The sequence below is a fragment of the Eurosta solidaginis genome, chromosome 1 (genome assembly GCF_040869045.1).
Source record: "Eurosta solidaginis isolate ZX-2024a chromosome 1, ASM4086904v1, whole genome shotgun sequence".
NCBI classification, from domain to species: domain Eukaryota; kingdom Metazoa; phylum Arthropoda; class Insecta; order Diptera; family Tephritidae; genus Eurosta; species Eurosta solidaginis.
Genome location: NC_090319.1, coordinates 103092770 through 103117612, shown reverse-complemented (window position 1 = coordinate 103117612; position 24843 = coordinate 103092770). Strand labels below are relative to the sequence as shown.

General features: G+C 35.2%; 1 protein-coding gene across 3 annotated transcripts in view; it reads right to left on the bottom strand.

The window, feature by feature from the left end:
- The window catches only part of LOC137236621 (sodium-independent sulfate anion transporter), a 43934-nt gene that overhangs the window by 18507 nt on the left and 584 nt on the right, over positions 1–24843 (bottom strand). Inside the window, exon 1 of one of the 3 annotated variants that reach the window (XM_067759442.1) lies at positions 8586–8798. The exons of the other annotated variants lie outside the window; for them this stretch is intronic. Within the exon in view, the coding sequence (XP_067615543.1) occupies positions 8586–8781 (196 nt within the window). The 5' untranslated portion in view covers positions 8782–8798. Of the gene's footprint in view, positions 1–8585; positions 8799–24843 lie in introns of those variants that run through there. 3 annotated transcript variants of the gene reach the window in all.

The following is a 24843-nucleotide window of genomic DNA, read 5'->3' as shown; positions in this document are numbered from 1 at the left end:
TGTGCAGAATGGCATACAGTGCAGCCGTCTGGGTTGTTTTCAGGGCTCCCGTAATGCTAAGCATCGATAGTCTGCATACCCCCTCTAATTTTTTGAGGTATGTTGTTTTTTGTGTGGCTTTCCACCAAACAAGAACTCCATAGTATAGAATAGGGCTTACAATCGCTGTAAAAATCCAATGAGAAAGAGAGGGCGATAAGCCCCACGTACACCCCAGCATTCTTTTACATGCATAGAGTGCCGTTGAGGCCTTCTTCACCCTCTCCTCCACGTTGAGCTTCCATGACAGCTTACTGTATAGGATGATTCATAGATACTTTGTGCAAGGTTTCTCCTGTAGGGTCACCCCTCCTAACTTATGCCTGATCCAGTTTGGGACCTTGTACCTCTTTGTAAACAAGACCATATCCGTCTTATCCGCGTTGACTTTCAGCCCAACATTTGATGCCCAGGTATGAATATCCCGAAGCGCCCGATCCATCAAAGAACTAATCGTTGGAAGCCACTTTCCACTTATGACAATTGCAACGTCATCTGCGTAAGCCGTAAGTTTTACGGGTCCCTCATCGAATCGCCTGAGCAGTTGGTTGATGACCAGCGTCCACAGCAGAGGTGATAGCACCCCTCCCTGCGGCGTGCCCTTGTCCACTGATTTCGTGGCCTCGTACAATCCCCATTGTGATGCAGTCTTCCTGCAATGCAACCGATTCATCTGATTAAGGCGGGATGTACTTTAATGTAATTAAGACCATCCATAATCGCCCATTTAGAAACATTATTGAAAGCCCCGGCAATTTTCAAGAAGACTCCTAGTGCATACTCCTTATATTCCAGGGATTTCTCTATGCTAATTACCACCCTATGCAATGCGGTGTACGCATGCTGTTTTATGGAGAGCAGCTTTTCATCCACGTTGGACTTTATTTACACATCTATAAGCCTGTCAAAGGTTTTGAGAAAAAATGATGTTAAGCTAATGGGTCTATAGTCTTTGGGATACACGTGACCGATCTTCCCCGCCTTTGGTAGGAAAGCTACACGAGCAGTTCTCCAAGATTGCGGTACATGATTCAGCCTTATGCACCCATCGAATATTATTTTAAGCTACGTTTAATATCGCCAATATCAAAATAACACCTATCCGTAGCACTATGAGCCGATCTTCATTCAAGTATTGAATAGGCAATGATAGCGCAAAAGCTTTGAAATTAATTGGAGTTTTATCTAAAGTATTTCAGCAAGCTTTTTTTATATCAACCTGTATGCACGTGAGAGATATGGCTAGAATATTAATCAAAGAAATCAGGGATTGAAAATAACTGGTATTTGTCGAAATTTAACAACAACGAGTAAGGGTGTCTAAGTTCGAGTGTAACCGAACATTAAATAATAAGCTGAGAACTTCCATCGTATAGCTTCAGTTTTTTAACACTAGATGTAATCAAAAGTGGGAATGTTGATTATTCGTCTACGGTTTTTTTAAACCTCCTTTATATAAAAGCGGGTCCATTTTTTGCAAAACTGTTTAAGATTATAAGAAAATTTACATAACTGGGTTTGCATTGTTGCTATAAATGGTGATCGGATCCATTCATTTTGTTTATTAAATGATGTTTCTTTTTGTTTCAATTCGTCTAGATTTCTCTTGTATGCCGACGATCTTAAAATATATTCTGAAATAAGATACTCGTATAATTCATCGGCACTTCAAAGTTAACTTAATAAATTCTTTGATTATTGTGTAATGAACAGGCCTTATATAAATATTAACAAGTGTTTCAAAGTGGATTATTCAAAATGGTCAAGCCTTTGGATACTTGATATTTTTGGCGGACTCGTGCCTTTCTGAGATTAAAGAAATTAAAGATCGATCCTTCGTACGTTGCTCGTTGTCGATTAATTAGTTTGGTATCGTTATCTGATAGGAGAACGCTGTTATCGGTTTTTATTATTGATGTTGTCTCTGGCAACTAATTCAGCTAGCTAACTTTAAAGTGCCCTGCAGAAATGTTCAAAATGTTGATATTTTTCGTGTTGGAGTTAACAGAACAGTCTATGGTGCCAACGCTCCCTTGAATAGAACTATGTCTGAATACAACTATTTCACAAATTTTCTGGATTAAGATTTAACGTATTCCATATCGGTTATATGTACTCGTACAGTTCAAACTAAAAACCTATTTTTAAGTAATACTTAATTTACATTAGTTATACTATAATCTTAAGTGTCTGCTGTTGTTAGACATACAAATAAATAAATAAATAAAAGTACATATGTGTACCGTATTTTGTCAAGATATATCAACTGACCTTCGTGTTATGGCTCTCAAAACGTGAGAAAATGCCTGGTCAAAAAGGGGGTGGTAAGACGCCTATTTCCAAAAATTATTTATTTATTTATTTTCTTGTTATAAGTATACATCGGAAGTAAAAAAGCATTGATATAAAGCTGTTTCTTTTTTGCAAAGATATTACACATTACATTCATTTAAGATCCCTTTAAAAACCTAATAGTTTGTACTGCCAACTCAAATCATTTTTGATTTACTTATGATAAGTAATAATTGAAAAATGTATTTTGTCGGAAGAGGATGTGCCACGCCCCTTTTCGAAAATTTAAAAACATTTAAATGCGACGAAAAGTGTAGAGAAGATAACATTTTTGTATCGAGGGAGTAACTAATTCGATAGGATATTGTAAAATGCTGAAATTGGCAAAGACGATTCATACATATTGTGGCGAGTATTAGCATTTCGATACATCACTATGAAAGCAAGCAGTAACACATGCATGTAAACAGCGAAGCTAATTACGAAGAGAATATTTCACATACATGTTGACATAAGCTTAGAGTGAAGAAGAGAGAGAAATAGTAACACATCAGCAGCTAAGTGCGAAGAGGACATTACTCACGCATACACATATATATAGCTAAATGACATATATCTAATACTTCTATATCACTACTACTGAACTGTGCAGCCTGTCAAACATTACAGTACAGATATACAACGAGAGAAGGAGACAAAATCTCAAGGATGTCGTTAAATTTTTTTAAAAAAGGGGCTTACATATACATATATTTATATTTCAATAAGCAGTCTTGCTTCTATCAATATTGTACATTATGAATGAAAAAGTAAGCTTTTGTTTTCCATTAGTATTATAAAATTTTCAAATCATATTGCAATTTAAAGACGCACGCGCAGGGATTCGAGGAATATATCTCTTCATTGCGAGATCCTAATGGCTCCCTTCTGGTTCAATCTGGCCGGAAAACAGGATTTGTTGGTATGATCGTTGCTTTAAGAAATATTTTTCCACTATTTGAGAAGTTAAAAATTTTGGCATGACATACCTTTTAACTTATAAGCTTTCACAAGACTTTCTGGAAACCTTTTTTGGTGCAGTTAGGGCAAGAGGGGGTTTCAACAACAATCCCAACGCAGTTCAATTTAAAAGTGCATATAGACGACTCTTAGTAAGGCACGAATTAAGTGCGACTGAAAGTGGGAATTGTACCTTCGACGGCGAATCCATTCTATAGGCATCATCAGCGTCTACTAGCATCCTTAAAAAAATAGCGAGGTAATAGATTTCGAGTTAGCAAATGTTTATGTTAATACGATGTGGGGATTGTATATGTGGACAATGTTGTTCGTTATATTGCTGGCTGTGTTGCTTGGAAGGTACAAAAGAAAATAAAATGTTCCACATGTCAAGGGCAATTGATAGGTGAAGAAATGGTCCGTTTGTCACACCATCTGTGGAGGTATGTAATATTTGTATAGTGTCAGAGAAAACTTTAAGACAAGTTATCAAGGCATGCCCGATTGGAAATGCAAAATTAAGTTTAATAAATAAAATTTTTCAAAAGACAAGTGATGCATTCTCGAATAGTATCATGGACGATCATGGGCCATCGACAATTTTTAGCAAACACCTTTACGAATCACCGGACACAGCTGTGTAAGGAAGTAATAAGTTTTTATTTGGATATTCGTTTGTTTTTTGAAACGAAAAAAAGCACGGACGAAAAAGAGTACGTTAGAAAAAATTTACAAAATTATATTATTTCAACACCAATAGCAGCCAGCCCAGTACTGATATTTTGTTTACTTCATTAAAAAACTCAAAGTAAGTAAAATTTTGTAAACGTTTATATATCGTTTATTCAAGCTAATTCACTTTAAATTATTTTTAAAAACGTTTAAAGAAATGCTGGTTGGGATGTATGTATAACTATATTTTTATACATGTATATTTAAATTTTTTTCATTTCAAAAATATGAATTCTTCGCCTTGTTTTTTTTACTATTTATGTAAATAATGTACTTTGTATGGCTGCAGCCCATATTTAAATAATAAATACATCAAGCCTTGTATTGTATTTGTTGGCCTTTTCGTTGTTTAATTGACTAAACTGAGATTTTATAACAATTAGTATGCAGAAGTTGGGTGAAGGGGATAGTGACCCGTTGTTACTCCTTTAATACTTTTTTTACACACGCTACTACAATTCACTAACACTAACAAAGCCCGCGCATGTGCAGAACATACATTTGCACAGTTTCAGCAAATAATGGTTGACAGAAAATTTGCACATTAGGAAGATAGGAAGGTATTGATATAGAAGTATTATATATATGCTAAATGACAAACTATGAGATGCAGAACGAGAAATAAAAAAGCAAGCAAATGAGGCAACTGAGAGTATAAAAGTAGCGCAGCCTGATGCGGCAGTTACTCACGAACGTACATACCAAAAACGTGTCAGCTGACACGACCTATCTTATGAGTGTGCAATGTAAACGAAAACTCACCGACGTGCAACGCCCGTACGTACGTAGCCCGGAACGGAGAAATCAAAACAATTTTGATTTTTTCCGTAAGAACGTGTCAGCTGATCGCCCTCTCACTAGACAGAGTTGCCTAGTAAACTTTTGTGCGCTAATTTTTGACCGTTTGCAGTTTTATGCAAAAACACCTAATTAAAGTTTGAAAAATTGTGAAAGTAATTCGAAATAATTATGTAAAAGTGCAGATTATAAATATGTAATCTATTTATATTTATTCATCAAAAATTAAATTGGAAAAAGTTGATGTTTCCATAAGCATGCATGCAAACTGGTCAATGGCAACAGTGCTTTGCTGTAAACAATACACACACAAATACCCTGCAAAAATCGTGAGTACACCATGCATGCATGTGTAGAGTACCCGCTACGGACCAGCCGAGTGCTCCAAAATTAACCACAATTCATACAAAAAATATGGTCCAATTAACATTGCATTGTCCTAGGACTGGACCATATACTCCAGCTCCGCATTACATCAGAGTAATCCATGGAGTACCCACAGTCCAATAAACATCGTGTAGTGATTACAATCGTTAAAAACGAGCAATGATCGGCTTACAATATGTTTGTGTAGAAACATGAGTTGGTCCATTGCTGCATTACAGTGGTGTATAATGGTAATTACTCCAGTGGACCACATGATCCAACGATTTTTGCAGGGTATGTTATGTACATGTACACAGACGCACACATTGATTCCTACGGGCTTGAGGGTTCGGTCAAACGTGTTTCGTACGACAAACGTCCGTACGTACGGCACACGTCGGTGGGTAACTGCCGCATGAGGAATCAGTTGCTTTTAACATGCTATAAATGATGTACGGGAGTTATTTAATTATGAAATACTACTACCATAGTAGTGTTGCAAATAAAGAACATTTTTCTATACTGAATATTTGAGTTACTTACTCGTTCGATTCGAACGTTAGCAGAAGGTGCAGGGTAAACAAGAATTTCTAAAATTGTGTTATGCAATATGAAACCAGTTTTAGAAACCAGGGTTGTTAAGGAATTAAATCCATATAATTATTGTTTTGATTGCAGCCCAAGACTTTACAGCCCCGTGCTTGAACCCACGCCTTTCCTGCTTGGTCGATCATGTGCACCTCTCGCCTTTGCTTAATTTCGCCCAGTCTAATTGGGACGTCTACGGAGCCAGCTTCAAGGGATGCGCCCTTTTTAGCTAGTTCATCCGCTTTTTCATTCCCATCTATTCCCACTACACCACTTGTTGCGATGACTAAATCATTTGGTAAGCAAAGAGCGCAACCTGTCTGTGTGAAGAGCGTAATACTAATTTCACACAGACGGCTTATTGAATAATAAAGGCAATTTTCTACATTAAGACGCTTATTGAGCTCAATCTTCCCTACAAAATTCGAATCTATTATTATTTCATTAGTAGCTAATCGAATGCCTAATGAAGTCAAAAGCACAATGCAACTCTGTTGGCAGCGGTTCGCTTCCGTTTCCGTTTCTTAGTTTTCAAAGCAAATGTCATTATCTGCATGGCGGAACGATACAAGGTGGCCGCATCGAACAGCTGATTATAACCTTTTCTATTTGATTTGATACATCAACTACCGGCGCAGTACGATTTTGACATTTGTCCATCGAATTTACAAGTACATGGAATTTTTTTTGTTTGTAGGTATGTCACCATGCTCCCACCTTGTATCGTTCCGCCATGATTGTCTGTCTCATCCTTCATACTAATCGAGCAGTTACTTCTGTGTGAAAGCAAAAAATTTACGATTTCATTAGCAGGTGAAATGAGATCATTAAGTTTCTGTGTGAAAACAGTATAACCTGTTTGTTTGTCTGCTCAATTGAATGCCGATGAATGCTCGACATAAACTAAATACAGATATACATCTATGCATCCAATATGATACAAAAATGAAAAATAAATAAGCAACTATTCGATACGAATTTTCGCGAAAAGTCTAGACCCTGGGAGAAATAGTTGAACGATGCAGACTGAGAGTATAAAAGCAGCGCAGTTCAAGTGATGGTCAATCAGTTTGATTTTAAATTTTGTAAAGTGAAGTATGCATTTAACCGTTTATATCCGTCCAACAAGATGCGCAAGTCGCTTCTTCGCTTCACCAATTGGTCTTACCAAGGGAGTTTAAATCGCTTTCCACGTAGTCCTTCCAGCGGAGTGGGGACCGTCCTCTTCCTCTGCTTCCATAGGCGGGCTCCCATAAAAATACTTTCTTAGCCGGAGCGTCATCTTTCATTCACATAACATGGCCTAGCCAACGTAGCCGCTGCGTTTTAATTCCGCTTCGTTTTATGTCTGCGTAAAGCTCGTACAAGACATCATTAAATCGTCTTCGGTACTCGCCCTCGCCAGAAGGCGTAGAGGTCCGTAAGAACTTTTCTCTCGAAAGCTCCCAGAGCCGCTTCATCTGATGTTATCAGAATCCATGCTTTTTCAAAATAAAGCAGGACGCGTATGATACGTGACTTGTATATCATGATTTTCTTTTGCCGAGAGGGGACTTAACTTTTCAATTGTAGTAGTAGCATTTATTGGCAAAAGTGATTCTTCTATGGATTTCAGAGCTGATGTTGTTGTTAGTATTAATTCCCAAATAAACGAAGTCTTTTACTATTTCGAAATTATAGCTGCCAACAGTAGCGTGGTTGCCAAGGCGCATATGCGCTGACTCTTTGATCGATGACAGCAGATACTTCGTTTTGTCCTCATTCTACATCAAACCCATCTTTACTGCTTCTTTTTCCAGTTTGGAGTAAGCAGAACTAACAGCGCGGGTGTTTAGGCCGATGATATCAATATCATCAGCATATGCCAGTAATTGCACGCTTTTATAGTATATTGTTCTAGTGCGGTTAAGTTCTGCAGCTAGTATAATTTTCTCCAGCATCAAATTAAAGAAATCGCACGATAGGGGGTCACTCTGTCGCAGACTTCGTTTAGTTTCGAACGGCTTGGAGAAGTCCTTCTCAATTCTGACTGACCTGATGGCGTTGCTCAACGTCACTTTGCACAGCCGTATAAGTTTTGCGAGGAAACCAAATTCAGACATAGCGGCATATTTTTTCTGTTTTGGAAAAACCTTACACCTACAAGACTACCGGACTGTAATCGTACATTTTACTTTCCACTTTTGCAACCATCTTATGCAATTTTAGCGGGGTTTAAAAACAAATATTTATTTTTACTCTGGTAACTGTACACTTTCTTTTCATTCTTGAAGAGCAACACAATTCGCTCTATCGTTGAAGTATCTAAAACATAGAAAAACCAGAATAGATCACACGCTCTAACAATGTTTCACCCTTAATGATCCGATACATACACTTAGAGAAATAAATGGTTAAAAGTGTGCACTTTTTTCAGAACATTCCTATAACAAAAGTCTATGATTTTAAAATATGTTGAGTTATAACAGTTTCCGGTTATAATATTTTTCACCATACATAGTCTTTGAAGCTAGCATATTTTTGTAAAGCAATATCTGTAAACAAATTAATTTGTAATATCGAATCAAATTAGATAAACGGGTTTTGGAAACATACTAAGGAAGTCTTACGAATTACCCAATTACGGAGTGGCAAGCTTCTGTTGCATAAAGTTACTTTCTTATACATATACTCCAAACGGTACTGTGATTTAATACACTTCTTTTCTCATACTAGGGAATTCCTGTTTCTATTTATTACACATAATTCTATGGAAATAAAAGCATATTTACGTTTAATATCGACATCTGTTTTCTGTATGTTTTCGGCATCGTCTAACTCCGTCGTTACATTATCAACATATTTAACAGATGGCGTCTCACTATTTGTTACTTCCGACTTTGTTTCTTTAATGCCACCGCCATAATTAAATGAACGGAAATTTATCAATTGTGGCAACCGCAGAGCGCTGTTTCGGAAGAATTTCATTTGACTCTCTTCGAATTTGTAATAAATAGAACTAAAATGCGAAAGCTTGATAAGTAGCACTATGTACCGATCTTCAATTAAGAGACACTCAGGTATTGAATAGAATTTCAACGGAAATGTTTGCACAAAAGCTTAGCGAATTGATGGGAGTTAATCTGAATTTTGTTTTGTAAGTTTTTTAAAAATACATACCTACATATATGATTTAATTACACTGTGCAACAGCATTTGCGAGAGCGCAATAATTCCAACTCTGGCTGAAAGACCTAGGTCGGTGTAAAACCTCACAACTGTTTTGCTTTATTTGGTCAAACTTCTATGATATGGAAAATTTTAATTTCTCCCGAGTGATTTAAGACTATTTGCTGTTTTTACCATTATTACTTAACTTTAACTGGTAATAATTTGATAGAAAACGTTCGGTGATCTGTCAGATAAAGCGCCAGTTCGCATTAACTTGAGGTGGTAAAGAAAATACCCAGTTAGGGCGTATATGGAAAATATTACGAGGAATAATTTTGTAAAATATTTTAATCCATCATTTTAGAGGTATATAGAGGGCTGAATGTTGCTGTATATCATTTACCGGACAATTTCACTAGGACTGGTCTCGTACCAATTTTTACAGTCGAGTGTTTTATGCTCTGAGCCAGGGATGCACCTTAACGTTAAGCTAATCGTTTATCAAAAAATTTCCACCGTTTCCGTTGAAACACTTCGAAATATTATCGATAAAGAAATTATCAAGATAAATTGTATCTCGTTTTTAACCGAAACGAAAAGCTTTCGTTAGCGTTAAAAACGTTAACAGAAACGTGATACTTTATGTTTGAATTGTGCTGGCAATGCTATAGCCATGGTGAAGCCGTAAGGTGGCAACAACGAGCGCACATACACACACAAACTCTATGTAATTTGTTTGTGTAATTCGTTGGTGGTAATGTCAAAAATACTCTGAGAAATGGTCGTACTGTCAAAATTCATGAGAAAAGTTGCAATCAGCTTGGATAATGCTTTCACCTTTAATGACTCCGCCATCAATCAGCTTTGCCAGCATAGTTTGAAATTAATAATCAACATAAACGATTTGATTTCGTTTTGATATGGCAGAAAACGAAACGAAATCATTTCGTTAATTTGACGATCTTAACGTTAATAAACGAAACGAAATGACTTCGTTTCGTTTATTAACGTTGATTATCGTAACGAAATGATATCGTTTCGTTGGTTAAGCATGCCTGCTCTGAGCTAATTCGTAAAAGCAAATATTGTGTACAAAACAAGTGTGATATCTTATCCGTCAACTGCCTAACATGCCAACCTAATAAAAAGCCACTGTGGTTTTTCAACGCACGCACTTAAACGGCTTTTTTTGCCCTAACCGACATAAGCATGCGTTGCGACAATGGCCGTCATCCGGTGGCAAAATCCTGATCCAGATAAATAATTTTGCATGTAAATGCAACAACAACGATTTGAGCCAGATAAATCCAGATAGAACTCTAGTTCAATTTGTGAGCCAGATAATTTGTTAATTACTTCTTTTTAGGTTGGCCACGCAGCCTTTAATAAACCTACTTTTTCAAAAATAGATGTCGCTGCTTAGCCTTTCGCCGTAACAGTTAAATGAAAAACAGCAGCGACATCTGCCTATCACATTTCACATCTGCGAAAATTTCACGACATCTGCATTTCAAGTCTCTCAATGATCCAGAGCATTCCCGTGAGAAGTGAGCGTGAGCCGGAGCTGTAAAACTCACTGAAAGACGGCAAATGTAAAACATGTATGCAAACTTCAAACCGAAATGTCACGCAGATCAAAAATTGGAAATCGAGTTAGCTTTTTACGCAGTAAATTCAATTTCGGTTGCTCTCATACAATTTATATGTGCATGTGACATTTTTGACAGAAAACTGCCGCAGTGCGTTTTTATTAGGTTGGCCTCTAACAGGTTGTTGAAAACGGCTACGCTTTAGCGTTTGGGCAGCATTTTGACAGGATGATCAATATGGCGACGCATGTGGTCCGCTGTCTTCATCGGGCGATAGAAAGAGATACAGGACGAAATCACAACAGTCACTTTAAAAGCAGATGATCGGTTCTTTTTGTTATTTTGACGGCAATGCTGAAGATTTCCCACTGGGCTTATCCACAATGGAAGCAAATAAAAATGATCCTCCCTCAAATAAATGAAAGTCGTATACAAAAATTAGAAATCCTTACAAATTAAATTGAAGTTTTCTTCAATTTAAAGGAAAATTTGTTTAGGAAATGTTTTCCTTATTTTATTTTTTTTTTTCAGAGTGAGTTTTTCATAATATTAAAACTGCCAACAAAGAAATTCGAGGAAAGAATGCAAAACATTTACTACATCGGTCTACGTTGAAAGAATCCGTCTTAGACAATTATTCTCAAACTGTTGTACAGTGTAATATTCACATGTATTGTTTGCTGAGTTGGGGGCTTTTTTAACACTCATAACATTTAAGTACCTGTGTAAAAAAGTAATGACGGGCAACAACGATGCTGATACTTGGTGTTACGAAATGTTATATAATATAAGGAACACTAGATGCTATTACACGTGCTCAATTTTTTTGTATGATTTACCAGAAGACACATCAGATTTGAAGAGGGGAAGCAAATGAGGGTATGTTGCAGTATACATCTTTCCCAACGTTAGGTTTGTATTTAAGGAACCGGGAAATATATTTGAGAGAAGGGCGAATGAAAAATTAAATTTTTCGGAAAAAAATTATACAAGCAAATTGTGTTTATAAGCGGTGGTTCTATATGTCCTTATCGGAACAAATGAATACACATATACATATATGAAATCCCAAAGTCCGCGAAGTTAATAATTCGTCTTTGCTTCACCCTGTATTTTTTCTGATTTTGTTCTGCAATTATTAGCACGTTATAAAGCATTGACAACTCGTGTCATAAAAACCAGCTAAAACGCGCACGGTTGGCTTAATCGACCTCCAATTAATCATTGTTTACTTTCGATGTTTTTATCATATTTTTCTCTGTGAAATTTTTATTCATTCATTATCGCTCTAGTCGTACTCAAAACTTTTAAGGTTTTTTTTCTTTTCTTTATCACGAAAGTGACTTGCATAATTTGAATTAATTTAAGCGGAAGTTCAACAGAAAGCTTTAGTTTATAATTAAAAATATTTCGAATTTGGCAGAAAGAAAATAAAATTATCTTATAATCTAGCGTTAAATGAGATACATATTTTTGTAGTGTATTTGAATATCTTCCACTGCTAACTTGCAAACGGTATTTGCCGTCCGATTTGACTAAAAGGGGCAATTAAATTGACCAGTAATATTTTGTCAACAGGCGTCCCATCAATAAATCATGCACAGCTTGGAAACAACGGGGAAAATGAAAAGGGTTGGTAAATAAAAGAACACAAAATTTTATCGTGGCTTTTGACCACGTACTGCTTTTTCGACTTCGAGTCAGCAGATAAAGTCTATGTCACATTGAAAACGCTTTTGATCCCAATTGACTAGCAGATCAGCTTAGTCACTATTTGATGTTCATCATTTTGATCTGATGAAAACCAAGCAAAGACTTTTTATCGCGCTGTTTTCACTCAGGATATCTTTACAAAATTTAACCGTTTTTATTCCCGCTACTCCATCGATACTAGCGTTTACGGTTCTTCCGACGCTTAAACTGAGATATGCAGATTATTTTTTTATCGAACAAAGTGGCAAGGTTAAATTCGACTCAGCTTTAGCCGCAGTGCAAACTCGCACTGAAACACCGGGTATACGTGGTCTAAACATTTACACGTTCCCCAATCTACAAAAAATCCCTTTTTTAAATCCGAACATACAATTCCACCAGAAATTGCTTTGTATTTGTGATATTGTTTCTTTTTTGTTTCGTAATATTATTTAATTAATTATGTCAGTGCATTTTCTATGGATTGGTGTTCTCCCAGTGGAGTCTTCACTTTCAAACGACTCATTTGGAAGTACGCATTTCAGGGCTGTGTAAATGTAATATAAGTTTAAAACGCTCTACAATCTTCACTTGCTATCCGATTGAATTAATTTTTTTTTTTTTTTCAAATGCAAGCTTTTATTTAATAATTTGGGAAAAATTTAAACAACGTGACATCAGGACGGACAAGGCGACAGCTGTTTCGATTATACCTCGTAAATCTCTTCAAAACCTTTTCTCCCGGGAGTGGGAGTCGAACCCGCACTCCTACGATAGTTGAAATGGTATAATATAATATATAAAATTAAAAATTGCTTGAAATAAATGTTTTCATACATTTAAAGCGATACGGGCAATCCCCGGTTAACTCATTAAGTGTGCAAGCTTTTGAGCTTAAGGACCAGATTATGTATGACGCCGTGACACTTTGCGTCGCAGACACTAAAATTCGCACTCACCAATATATAAAACCAAAAACTTCATAATAATAAATAAATAAATAAATGTAAGGCGCGATAACATCCGAAGAGATTTTAGGTCAAGCTTCTCCTCCAATTTGCGTCGTGCTCCTTTTTTAATTTTTCCTAGCGGCACTGAGAGCTTTTCATGGCAGAAATACCCTCGGAGTGCTTGCCAAATTACTGCCGAGGGCAACTCCGCTCAGAAAATATTTTTTTTCTAATTGAAAAAACTTGTTTCTATAATTTTGATTTTGCTTTTCCAGGGCGTAAAACCACGGTCATTGGCGTGGTAGGCGGAGCACGCTATCATCACATCACAGCGACCACCAATGCCCCTTAAATTAGAATAATTGGGATTATTTTTTCAGCTTTTGTTTGTTTGCATACTCTTTTTAGCGCAAAATGAACGAAACGGGCGAATTTTGAAGGTAATTCGTCATCTAATTTATTCTAATAAATTTTTGTAAATATAAATTAGTTCAAAATGCTTGTAGAGCTAACCCAAAACGAAAATAAAAGGAATAAGAATAAATTTTAAATGTTAAACAAAATGTGTATTTATTTTTGAATTTAAACCCTAAACTTTAATATTGAACCACTGTGAACCGAAGCCAAAAGCTAATTCATTATAGCTCGAAAAGCTATTTTCTCTCTAGTTTAATAATAAGATAAACTTGAGTAGTTCAATCAAGTAGTTCAATAACAGATATCGACCAAACGCAGGCTCAAGTGGACCTAACAGTTCCACAATATAGGTATTAAACGAAAGGTGCTAATGAGGACTGATGTTGCTATAGTTTTTTTTTACGACGTCGTAAGATGTTACGAAAACAACGAGCAAAATGATACCGGCTAGATATTGTTTTGTGATGGTTGTTTTTTCGCAAATTAAATCCAATTTCCGTAGGCTCATTCCATTTCAAGACAACCGGCCCGCACAGGAAATGATTTTTGATTTCGATGAAATTTTAATATGTTGCTCTTTGGTCAAAATAATGAAACACGTGTTTGTTTTTTTCTTCATAAATTTTTTTTTCGGATTTATCGGCATTCAATTGCGTTAAAATGCAATCGATATTTTATTAATCTACTTTTTCAACTGTCAATAAATTTGTCAAAAATTAAATTAATTATTCTCATGATTTTTAATGTTCGTTATTACATTTACTTTTATATAATTTTATAAACAATCGCATATACATAGTTAAAAAAAAAAAACTAACTAAATTTATGACTTTTTTGGAAAAATTAATATCTCAAGAAAGGTTATTTTTTTTTTGTTTAAACTTTTTCTATATTGAGTGAACAGTTTATATTTCAACTTGGCTAAAGCCTATTAGCAAAACTCGTTGTTTTCGAGATATGAATTTTTTAATATTGTGACGAATATTAGCATCACTAATTCATTCACATCACTAATCTGATACTAAGTAAATAAAGGCACAAACAACGATAAAGTAAGCTGCCACTATTGTGTACATCAAATCAATCATCATTTACTCACATACATGCAAGGCAGCAGAGAGATACTCACAAACGCATGTCATCATCAGCAGAAGTAGTACTCACATATACACACGCATATGGATACAAACTACAAATATACCTGTACATATATGGATGGTAGAGAAGTTACTAGACCTTGGGAGAAATGGGTGGACGAGACAACAGAGAGTATAAAAGCAGTGAAAGCTGAGTTAAGTAATGATTAAACTGTTTTTTTGTAATGATTAAACTGTTTTTTGATATTGACAGTTGAAAAAATAGGTAAATAAAATATTGTTTGCATTTTATCGAATTCAATTGCCGATAAATAGAAAAAAAAATTTTTTTATGAGGCAAAAAAAACCACGAGTTTCATTATTTTGACCAAAAAACAACATTAAAATTTCATCGAAATCAAAAATCATGTCCAGCGCGAACCGGTTGTCTTGAAATGGAATGAGCCCGTAGCATTGGCAACAATTTAGACCATAATAGTTACAATAAAATTATTGGAAGGTATTGGAAAATGTTTTAAAGAAAGCCTCTCAATCCAGTGACGAAACATTTTATAACAAATAAGTAAACAGTGAATGCTTCGCAAGTGTTTCTAAACAAATTGTCTAAATCATTTTCGAAGAGAAAATATTCAAAAGAAGTAAGGAAGGCTAAGTTCGGGTGTAACCAAATTACAGCTTGCAAAACATTTAAATTACCTTCTTTTAAAGGTGGGCGGTGCCACGCCCATTGTCCAAAATTTTACTAATTTTCTACTCTGCGTCATAAGGTCAACCCAACTACTATGTTTCATCGCTTTATCCGTCTTTGGTAATGAATTATCGGACTTTTTCGGTATTTCGAAATTTTCGATATCGAAAATGTGGGCGTGGTTATAGTCCGATTTCGTTCATTTTAAATAGCAATCTGTTGAGTTCTCAGGAACTTACATCCCAAATTTCATTAAGATACTTCAAAATTTACTCAAGTTATCGTGTTTACGGACAGACGGACGGACGGACATGGCTAAATGAATTTATTCTTTTGCCCAAATCATTTTGAAAAAAATAGAAAATATACAGAAGTCTATATCTATTTCGATTAGCTTATGCCGTTACGCCTGTGGGAAATATAGGGAGGAAATGGTTGAGCAAGTTAACTATGCAGTTAATCATAAATTTTACATAATTTTTTTGAAAAATTTTCTACAACAAAAACTAATTAATGGCGTCGTTGAAAAAAATAGTTCTTTAAAAACAGCACACAAAGTCTTATTAGTAAATTTTTTTGGTGCAAAGTCTGCAAATCATTCCAAATATATACAATATACATACATATTTACATTCTGTCAAGTTTAACGCATGAAACTAATTCAAGTCGAAGCACTATTATTCTTGGGCTAATATTTCTATGATTTATAATTACATTTTTTAGCTTTTCTATATATATGGGCTTCCACGTGTTGAAGATAATTAACAGAAAAATATGATGGGTGACAAATTAAGATACGATTTTTTTAATAATACTAGAAGAGGAATGCGCACTTAAATTTTAAGGCATTTATATGTATATAGATAAAGTCGTAACTACATACAGTTAGAAGTTCTAATCAGTTTGTTTTTAAGGTAATTCTGTGTTCTGCTTAAGTTCATCACACTGTGCTACACCATAACTTGAACTTGGAAAGTAAAATCTCGATATCAGCTACTGGCTTTTTTTGATAAAATTACTTTGCTATAATCATTTTATATTTACATTATTTTGTCTCAGTGATTATAGAATAAGAGAAAAAAATGGTTTAAATTCATATCGGATGGAAGTAGACGAATAATTTTAAGCAGTCTTACGAAATGCTTTTTTGGCTTTTTTCTAGAGAGTTTGCATAAATTAGACCATAGGTGCAAGCAAGAGGGTCAAAATATTCTAGAAAACCATTACTATTTTTATTCAACATCGCTTTAATCGATCATGGTGGATCCCGCCAGAGTTACACGTTGCACAACTTACTACCTTTCAGCAGCTCCGTCTTATCTCAGATTGGATATCCGGCATCTAAGTCGCCTTTTACCACAGGGGTGCCTACCTCGGTAAAACAAAATTTATGGAAACAGAATTTCTGACGAGCCACCGCCACCTTGTATTATCATACAGTGATTCATTCATTCTCAAATTGGCGCTTAACCATCATCTAATGAATAACGCCTGTTCGGATCATCGATATAGATCAAGTCTTCCTCCAACTCTCTATCCCAACTCAGTGGAGCACTACACCTTCTTCTGATAAATAATTTTGCATGTAAATGCAACAACAACGATTTGAGCCAGATAAATCCAGATAGAACTCTAGTTCAATTTGTGAGCCAGATAATTTGTTAATTACTTCTTTTTATGTTGGCCACGCGGCCTTTAATAAACCTACTTTTTCAAAAATAGATGTCGCTGCTTAGCCTTTCGCCGTAACAGTTAAATGAAAAACAGCAGCGACATCTGCCTATCACATTTCACATCTGCGAAAATTTCACGACATCTGCATTTCAAGTCTCTCAATGATCCAGAGCATTCCCGTGAGAAGTGAGCGTGAGCCGGAGCTGTAAAACTCACTGAAAGACGGCAAATGTAAAACATGTATGCAAACTTCAAACCGAAATGTCACGCAGATCAAAAATTGGAAATCGAATTAGCTTTTTACGCAGTAAATTCAATTTCGGTTGCTCTCATACAATTTATATGTGCATGTGACATTTTTGACAGAAAACTGCCGCAGTGCGTTTTTATTAGGTTGGCCTCTAACAGGTTGTTGAAAACGGCTACGCTTTAGCGTTTGGGCAGCATTTTGACAGGATGATCAATATGGCGACGCATGTGGTCCGCTGTCTTCATCGGGCGATAGAAAGAGATACAGGACGAAATCACAACAGTCACTTTAAAAGCAGATGATCGGTTCTTTTTGTTATTTTGACGGCAATGCTGAAGATTTCCCACTGGGCTTATCCACAATGGAAGCAAATAAAAATGATCCTCCCTCAAATAAATGAAAGTCGTATACAAAAATTAGAAATCCTTACAAATTAAATTGAAGTTTTCTTCAATTTAAAGGAAAATTTGTTTAGGAAATGTTTTCCTTATTTTATTTTTTTTTTTTCAGAGTGAGTTTTTCATAATATTAAAACTGCCAACAAAGAAATTCGAGGAAAGAATGCAAAACATTTACTACATCGGTCTACGTTGAAAGAATCCGTCTTAGACAATTATTCTCAAACTGTTGTACAGTGTAATATTCACATGTATTGTTTGCTGAGTTGGGGGATTTTTTAACACTCATAACATTTAAGTACCTGTGTAAAAAAGTAATGACGGGCAACAACGATGCTGATACTTGGTGTTACGAAATGTTATATAATATAAGGAACACTAGATGCTATTACACGTGCTCAATTTTTTTGTATGATTTACCAGAAGACACATCAGATTTGAAGAGGGGAAGCAAATGAGGGTATGTTGCAGTATACATCTTTCCCAACGTTAGGTTTGTATTTAAGGAACCGGGAAATATATTTGAGAGAAGGGCGAATGAAAAATTAAATTTTTCGGAAAAAAATTATACAAGCAAATTGTGTTTATAAGCGGTGGTTCTATATGTCCTTATCGGAACAAATGAATACACATATACATATATGAAATCCCAAAGTCCGCGAAGTTAATAATTCGTCTTTGCTTCACCCTGTATTTTTTCTGATTTTGTTCTGCAATTATTAGCACGTTATAAAGCATTGACAACTCGTGTCATAAAAACCAGCTAAAACGCGCACGGTTGGCTTAATCGACCTCCAATTAATCATTGTTTACTTTCGATGTTTTTATCATATTTTTCTCTGTGAAATTTTTATTCATTCATTATCGCTCTAGTCGTACTCAAAACTTTTAAGGTTTTTTTTCTTTTCTTTATCACGAAAGTGACTTGCATAATTTGAATTAATTTAAGCGGAAGTTCAACAGAAAGCTTTAGTTTATAATTAAAAATATTTCGAATTTGGCAGAAAGAAAATAAAATTATCTTATAATCTAGCGTTAAATGAGATACATATTTTTGTAGTGTATTTGAATATCTTCCACTGCTAACTTGCAAACGGTATTTGCCGTCCGATTTGACTAAAAGGGGCAATTAAATTGACCAGTAATATTTTGTCAACAGGCGTCCCATCAATAAATCATGCCACAGCTTGGAAACAACGGGGAAAATGAAAAGGGTTGGTAAATAAAAGAACACAAAATTTTATCGTGGCTTTTGACCACGTACTGCTTTTTCGACTTCGAGTCAGCAGATAAAGTCTATGTCACATTGAAAACGCTTTTGATCCCAATTGACTAGCAGATCAGCTTAGTCACTATTTGATGTTCATCATTTTGATCTGATGAAAACCAAGCAAAGACTTTTTATCGCGCTGTTTTCACTCAGGATATCTTTACAAAATTTAACCGTTTTTATTCCCGCTACTCCATCGATACTAGCGTTTACGGTTCTTCCGACGCTTAAACTGAGATATGCAGATTATATTTTTATCGAACTAAGTGGCAAGGTTAAATTCGACTCAGCTTTAGCCGCAGTGCAAACTCGCACTGAAACACCGGGTATACGTGGTCTAAACATTTACACGTTCCCCAATCTACAAAAAATCCCTTTTTTAAATCCGAACATACAATTCCACCAGAAATTGCTTTGTATTTGTGATATTGTTTCTTTTTTGTTTCGTAATATTATTTAATTAATTATGTCAGTGCATTTTCTATGGATTGGTGTTCTCCCAGTGGAGTCTTCACTTTCAAACGACTCATTTGGAAGTACGCATTTCAGGGCTGTGTAAATGTAATATAAGTTTAAAACGCTCTACAATCTTCACTTGCTATCCGATTGAATTAATTTTTTTTTTTTTTTCAAATGCAAGCTTTTATTTAATAATTTGGGAAAAATTTAAACAACGTGACATCAGGACGGACAAGGCGACAGCTGTTTCGATTATACCTCGTAAATCTCTTCAAAACCTTTTCTCCCGGGAGTGGGAGTCGAACCCGCACTCCTACGATAGTTGAAATGGTATAATATAATATATAAAATTAAAAATTGCTTGAAATAAATGTTTTCATACATTTAAAGCGATACGGGCAATCCCCGGTTAACTCATTAAGTGTGCAAGCTTTTGAGCTTAAGGACCAGATTATGTATGACGCCGTGACACTTTGCGTCGCAGACACTAACATTCGCACTCACCAATATATAAAACCAAAAACTTCATAATAATAAATAAATAAATAAATGTAAGGCGCGATAACATCCGAAGAGATTTTAGGTCAAGCTTCTCCTCCAATTTGCGTCGTGCTCCTTTTTTAATTTTTCCTAGCGGCACTGAGAGCTTTTCATGGCAGAAATACCCTCGGAGTGCTTGCCAAATTACTGCCGAGGGCAACTCCGCTCAGAAAATATTTTTTTTCTAATTGAAAAAACTTGTTTCTATAATTTTGATTTTGCTTTTCCAGGGCGTAAAACCACGATCATTGGCGTGGTAGGCGGAGCACGCTATCATCACATCACGGCGACCACCAATGCCCCTTAAATTAGAATAATTGGGATTATTTTTTCAGCTTTTGTTTGTTTGCATACTCTTTTTAGCGCAAAATGAACGAAACGGGCGAATTTTGAAGGTAATTCGTCATCTAATTTATTCTAATAAATTTTTGTAAATATAAATTAGTTCAAAATGCTTGTAGAGCTAACCCAAAACGAAAATAAAAGGAATAAGAATAAATTTTAAATGTTAAACAAAATGTGTATTTATTTTTGAATTTAAACCCTAAACTTTAATATTGAACCACTGTGAACCGAAGCCAAAAGCTAATTCATTATAGCTCGAAAAGCTATTTTCTCTCTAGTTTAATAATAAGATAAACTTGAGTAGTTCAATCAAGTAGTTCAATACCAGATATCGACCAAACGCAGGCTCAAGTGGACCTAACAGTTCCACAATATAGGTATTAAACGAAAGGTGCTAATGAGGACTGATGTTGCTATAGTTTTTTTTTACGACGTCGTAAGATGTTACGAAAACAACGAGCAAAATGATACCGGCTAGATATTGTTTTGTGATGGTTGTTTTTTCGCAAATTAAATCCAATTTCCGTAGGCTCATTCCATTTCAAGACAACCGGCCCGCACAGGAAATGATTTTTGATTTCGATGAAATTTTAATATGTTGCTCTTTGGTCAAAATAATGAAACACGTGTTTGTCTTTTTCTTCATAAATTTTTTTTTCGGATTTATCGGCATTCAATTGCGTTAAAATGCAATCGATATTTTATTAATCTACTTTTTCAACTGTCAATAAATTTGTCAAAAATTAAATTAATTATTCTCATGATTTTTAATGTTCGTTATTACATTTACTTTTATATAATTTTATAAACAATCGCATATACATAGTTAAAAAAAAAAAACTAACTAAATTTATGACTTTTTTGGAAAAATTAATATCTCAAGAAAGGTTATTTTTTTTTTGTTTAAACTTTTTCTATATTGAGTGAACAGTTTATATTTCAACTTGGCTAAAGCCTATTAGCAAAACTCGTTGTTTTCAAGATATGAATTTTTTAATATTGTGACGAATATTAGCATCACTAATTCATTCACATCACTAATCTGATACTAAGTAAATAAAGGCACAAACAACGATAAAGTAAGCTGCCACTATTGTGTACATCAAATCAATCATCATTTACTCACATACATGCAAGGCAGCAGAGAGATACTCACAAACGCATGTCATCATCAGCAGAAGTAGTACTCACATATACACACGCATATGGATACAAACTACAAATATACCTGTACATATATGGATGGTAGAGAAGTTACTAGACCTTGGGAGAAATGGGTGGACGAGACAACAGAGAGTATAAAAGCAGTGAAAGCTGAGTTATGTAATGATTAAACTGTTTTTTTGTAATGATTAAACTGTTTTTTGATATTGACAGTTGAAAAAATAGGTAAATAAAATATTGTTTGCATTTTATCGAATTCAATTGCCGATAAATAGAAAAAAAATTTTTTTTATGAGGCAAAAAAAACCACGAGTTTCATTATTTTGACCAAAAAACAACATTAAAATTTCATCGAAATCAAAAATCATGTCCAGCGCGAACCGGTTGTCTTGAAATGGAATGAGCCCGTAGCATTGGCAACAATTTAGACCATAATAGTTACAATAAAATTATTGGAAGGTATTGGAAAATGTTTTAAAGAAAGCCTCTCAATCCAGTGACGAAACATTTTATAACAAATAAGTAAACAGTGAATGCTTCGCAAGTGTTTCTAAACAAATTGTCTAAATCATTTTCGAAGAGAAAATATTCAAAAGAAGTAAGGAAGGCTAAGTTCGGGTGTAACCAAATTACAGCTTGCAAAACATTTAAATTACCTTCTTTTAAAGGTGGGCGGTGCCACGCCCATTGTCCAAAATTTTACTAATTTTCTACTCTGCGTCATAAGGTCAACCCAACTACTATGTTTCATCGCTTTATCCGTCTTTGGTAATGAATTATCGGACTTTTTCGGTATTTCGAAATTTTCGATATCGAAAATGTGGGCGTGGTTATAGTCCGATTTCGTTCATTTTAAATAGCAATCTGTTGAGTTCTCAGGAACTTACATCCCAAATTTCATTAAGATACTTCAAAATTTACTCAAGTTATCGTGTTTACGGACAGACGGACGGACGGACATGGCTAAATGAATTTATTCTTTTGCCCAAATCATTTTGAAAAAAATAGAAAATATACAGAAGTCTATATCTATTTCGATTAGCTTATGCCGTTACGCCTGTGGGAAATATAGGGAGGAAATGGTTGAGCAAGTTAACTATGCAGTTAATCATAAATTTTACATAATTTTTTTGAAAAATTTTCTACAACAAAAACTAATTAATGGCGTCGTTGAAAAAAATAGTTCTTTAAAAACAGCACACAAAGTCTTATTAGTAAATTTTTTTGGTGCAAAGTCTGCAAATCATTCCAAATATATACAATATACATACATATTTACATTCTGTCAAGTTTAACGCATGAAACTAATTCAAGTCGAAGCACTATTATTCTTGGGCTAATATTTCTATGATTTATAATTACATTTTTTAGCTTTTCTATATATATGGGCTTCCACGTGTTGAAGATAATTAACAGAAAAATATGATGGGTGACAAATTAAGATACGATTTTTTTAATAATACTAGAAGAGGAATGCGCACTTAAATTTTAAGGCATTTATATGTATATAGATAAAGTCGTAACTACATACAGTTAGAAGTTCTAATCAGTTTGTTTTTAAGGTAATTCTGTGTTCTGCTTAAGTTCATCACACTGTGCTACACCATAACTTGAACTTGGAAAGTAAAATCTCGATATCAGCTACTGGCTTTTTTTGATAAAATTACTTTGCTATAATCATTTTATATTTACATTATTTTGTCTCAGTGATTATAGAATAAGAGAAAAAAATGGTTTAAATTCATATCGGATGGAAGTAGACGAATAATTTTAAGCAGTCTTACGAAATGCTTTTTTGGCTTTTTTCTAGAGAGTTTGCATAAATTAGACCATAGGTGCAAGCAAGAGGGTCAAAATATTCTAGAAAACCATTACTATTTTTATTCAACATCGCTTTAATCGATCATGGTGGATCCCGCCAGAGTTACACGTTGCACAACTTACTACCTTTCAGCAGCTCCGTCTTATCTCAGATTGGATATCCGGCATCTAAGTCGCCTTTTACCACAGGGGTGCCTACCTCGGTAAAACAAAATTTATGGAAACAGAATTTCTGACGAGCCACCGCCACCTTGTATTATCATACAGTGATTCATTCATTCTCAAATTGGCGCTTAACCATCATCTAATGAATAACGCCTGTTCGGATCATCGATATAGATCAAGTCTTCCTCCAACTCTCTATCCCAACTCAGTGGAGCACTACACCTTCTTCTGCTTCAAAGAAGGCATGCCAATAAGTATACTTTCTGAGCACTACTAATTTCGCAATTCATGACCTACACAGCGACGCTTTTGACCTTTTATTCACTGAAGTATGTTCATATCTAAATAAAGCACATACAGCTCATCATTCAACTTATGTGTGGTGTGTGTTCACCGTTAGCATCAGACATCATTTAGATAACATTTCTCTATACCACTCTCGACAGCATCCCAATACCATACATCATGACTGGTAGAGAGGACTTTACTTTTCACTTGCCTACTCAATATGGATTCCCCTATCAGGTGTCTATCGTCAAAATCTGGTAGATATTAGATTTACCTGGCCTGTTAAGGTCCCAAAGTGTTCGTTGACCTTAAAATTCGATAGATCGTTCAATTGGCACTGTTTGTGATTAGGTTAAACTGGCTGAACCTGTACTTCGTACACTTGCTATCACTGCTGTTTGTGGGATCACCTTTACTGTGGATTGGGCAAAGCACACTTAAATTTCATTTTGGAGGCAATTGCTCTTCCAGCCATATTTTTCTTTTCTTTTTTATTTCTTTACCCACCCCTAGCCTCCATCTATTACTCGTTTTTTAACTGGGATATTGCATCATAGTCGGGTAGAAGGGTATAAATTCAGTCGTGATGGATTGGGGTTTCGGGTTCGTCATCTCCCTGGCTATCTAGCAGTGATGAGAATAGTACCCCCCCTTAACTTTAGCACTCCTTATTTGGTCACCATTATCATCCACCAAATTTATAGTGCCCGCTGCGATGTACGTAGTGATAAGTTTGCTTTCACTTAAAGTGGTTAATACGTGAGCAATTTCTAGACGGCAAACTTCCCAAGGATCACTTCAAGCACTTTATCTTGACTACCACAAGTTATAATGGCGGGAGTTGGGCGTCGTGCCACTGGTAGTATGTGAGCCATTGATCAGATCCTATTTAATTTGGTTTCTTCAATCAGGACACAGCCTATTTGCTCATAAAATGAACTTCCATGCTTCGAAAAGCTATCTGTTACGCTGATAATAATGGCGGTTTTCACGTGTTTTAAAAAAATTTCTATATTTTAAGGAGTAAGTGGAAGAACGTTTTATACCGTATTTGGTATCGGTATCTAAAACA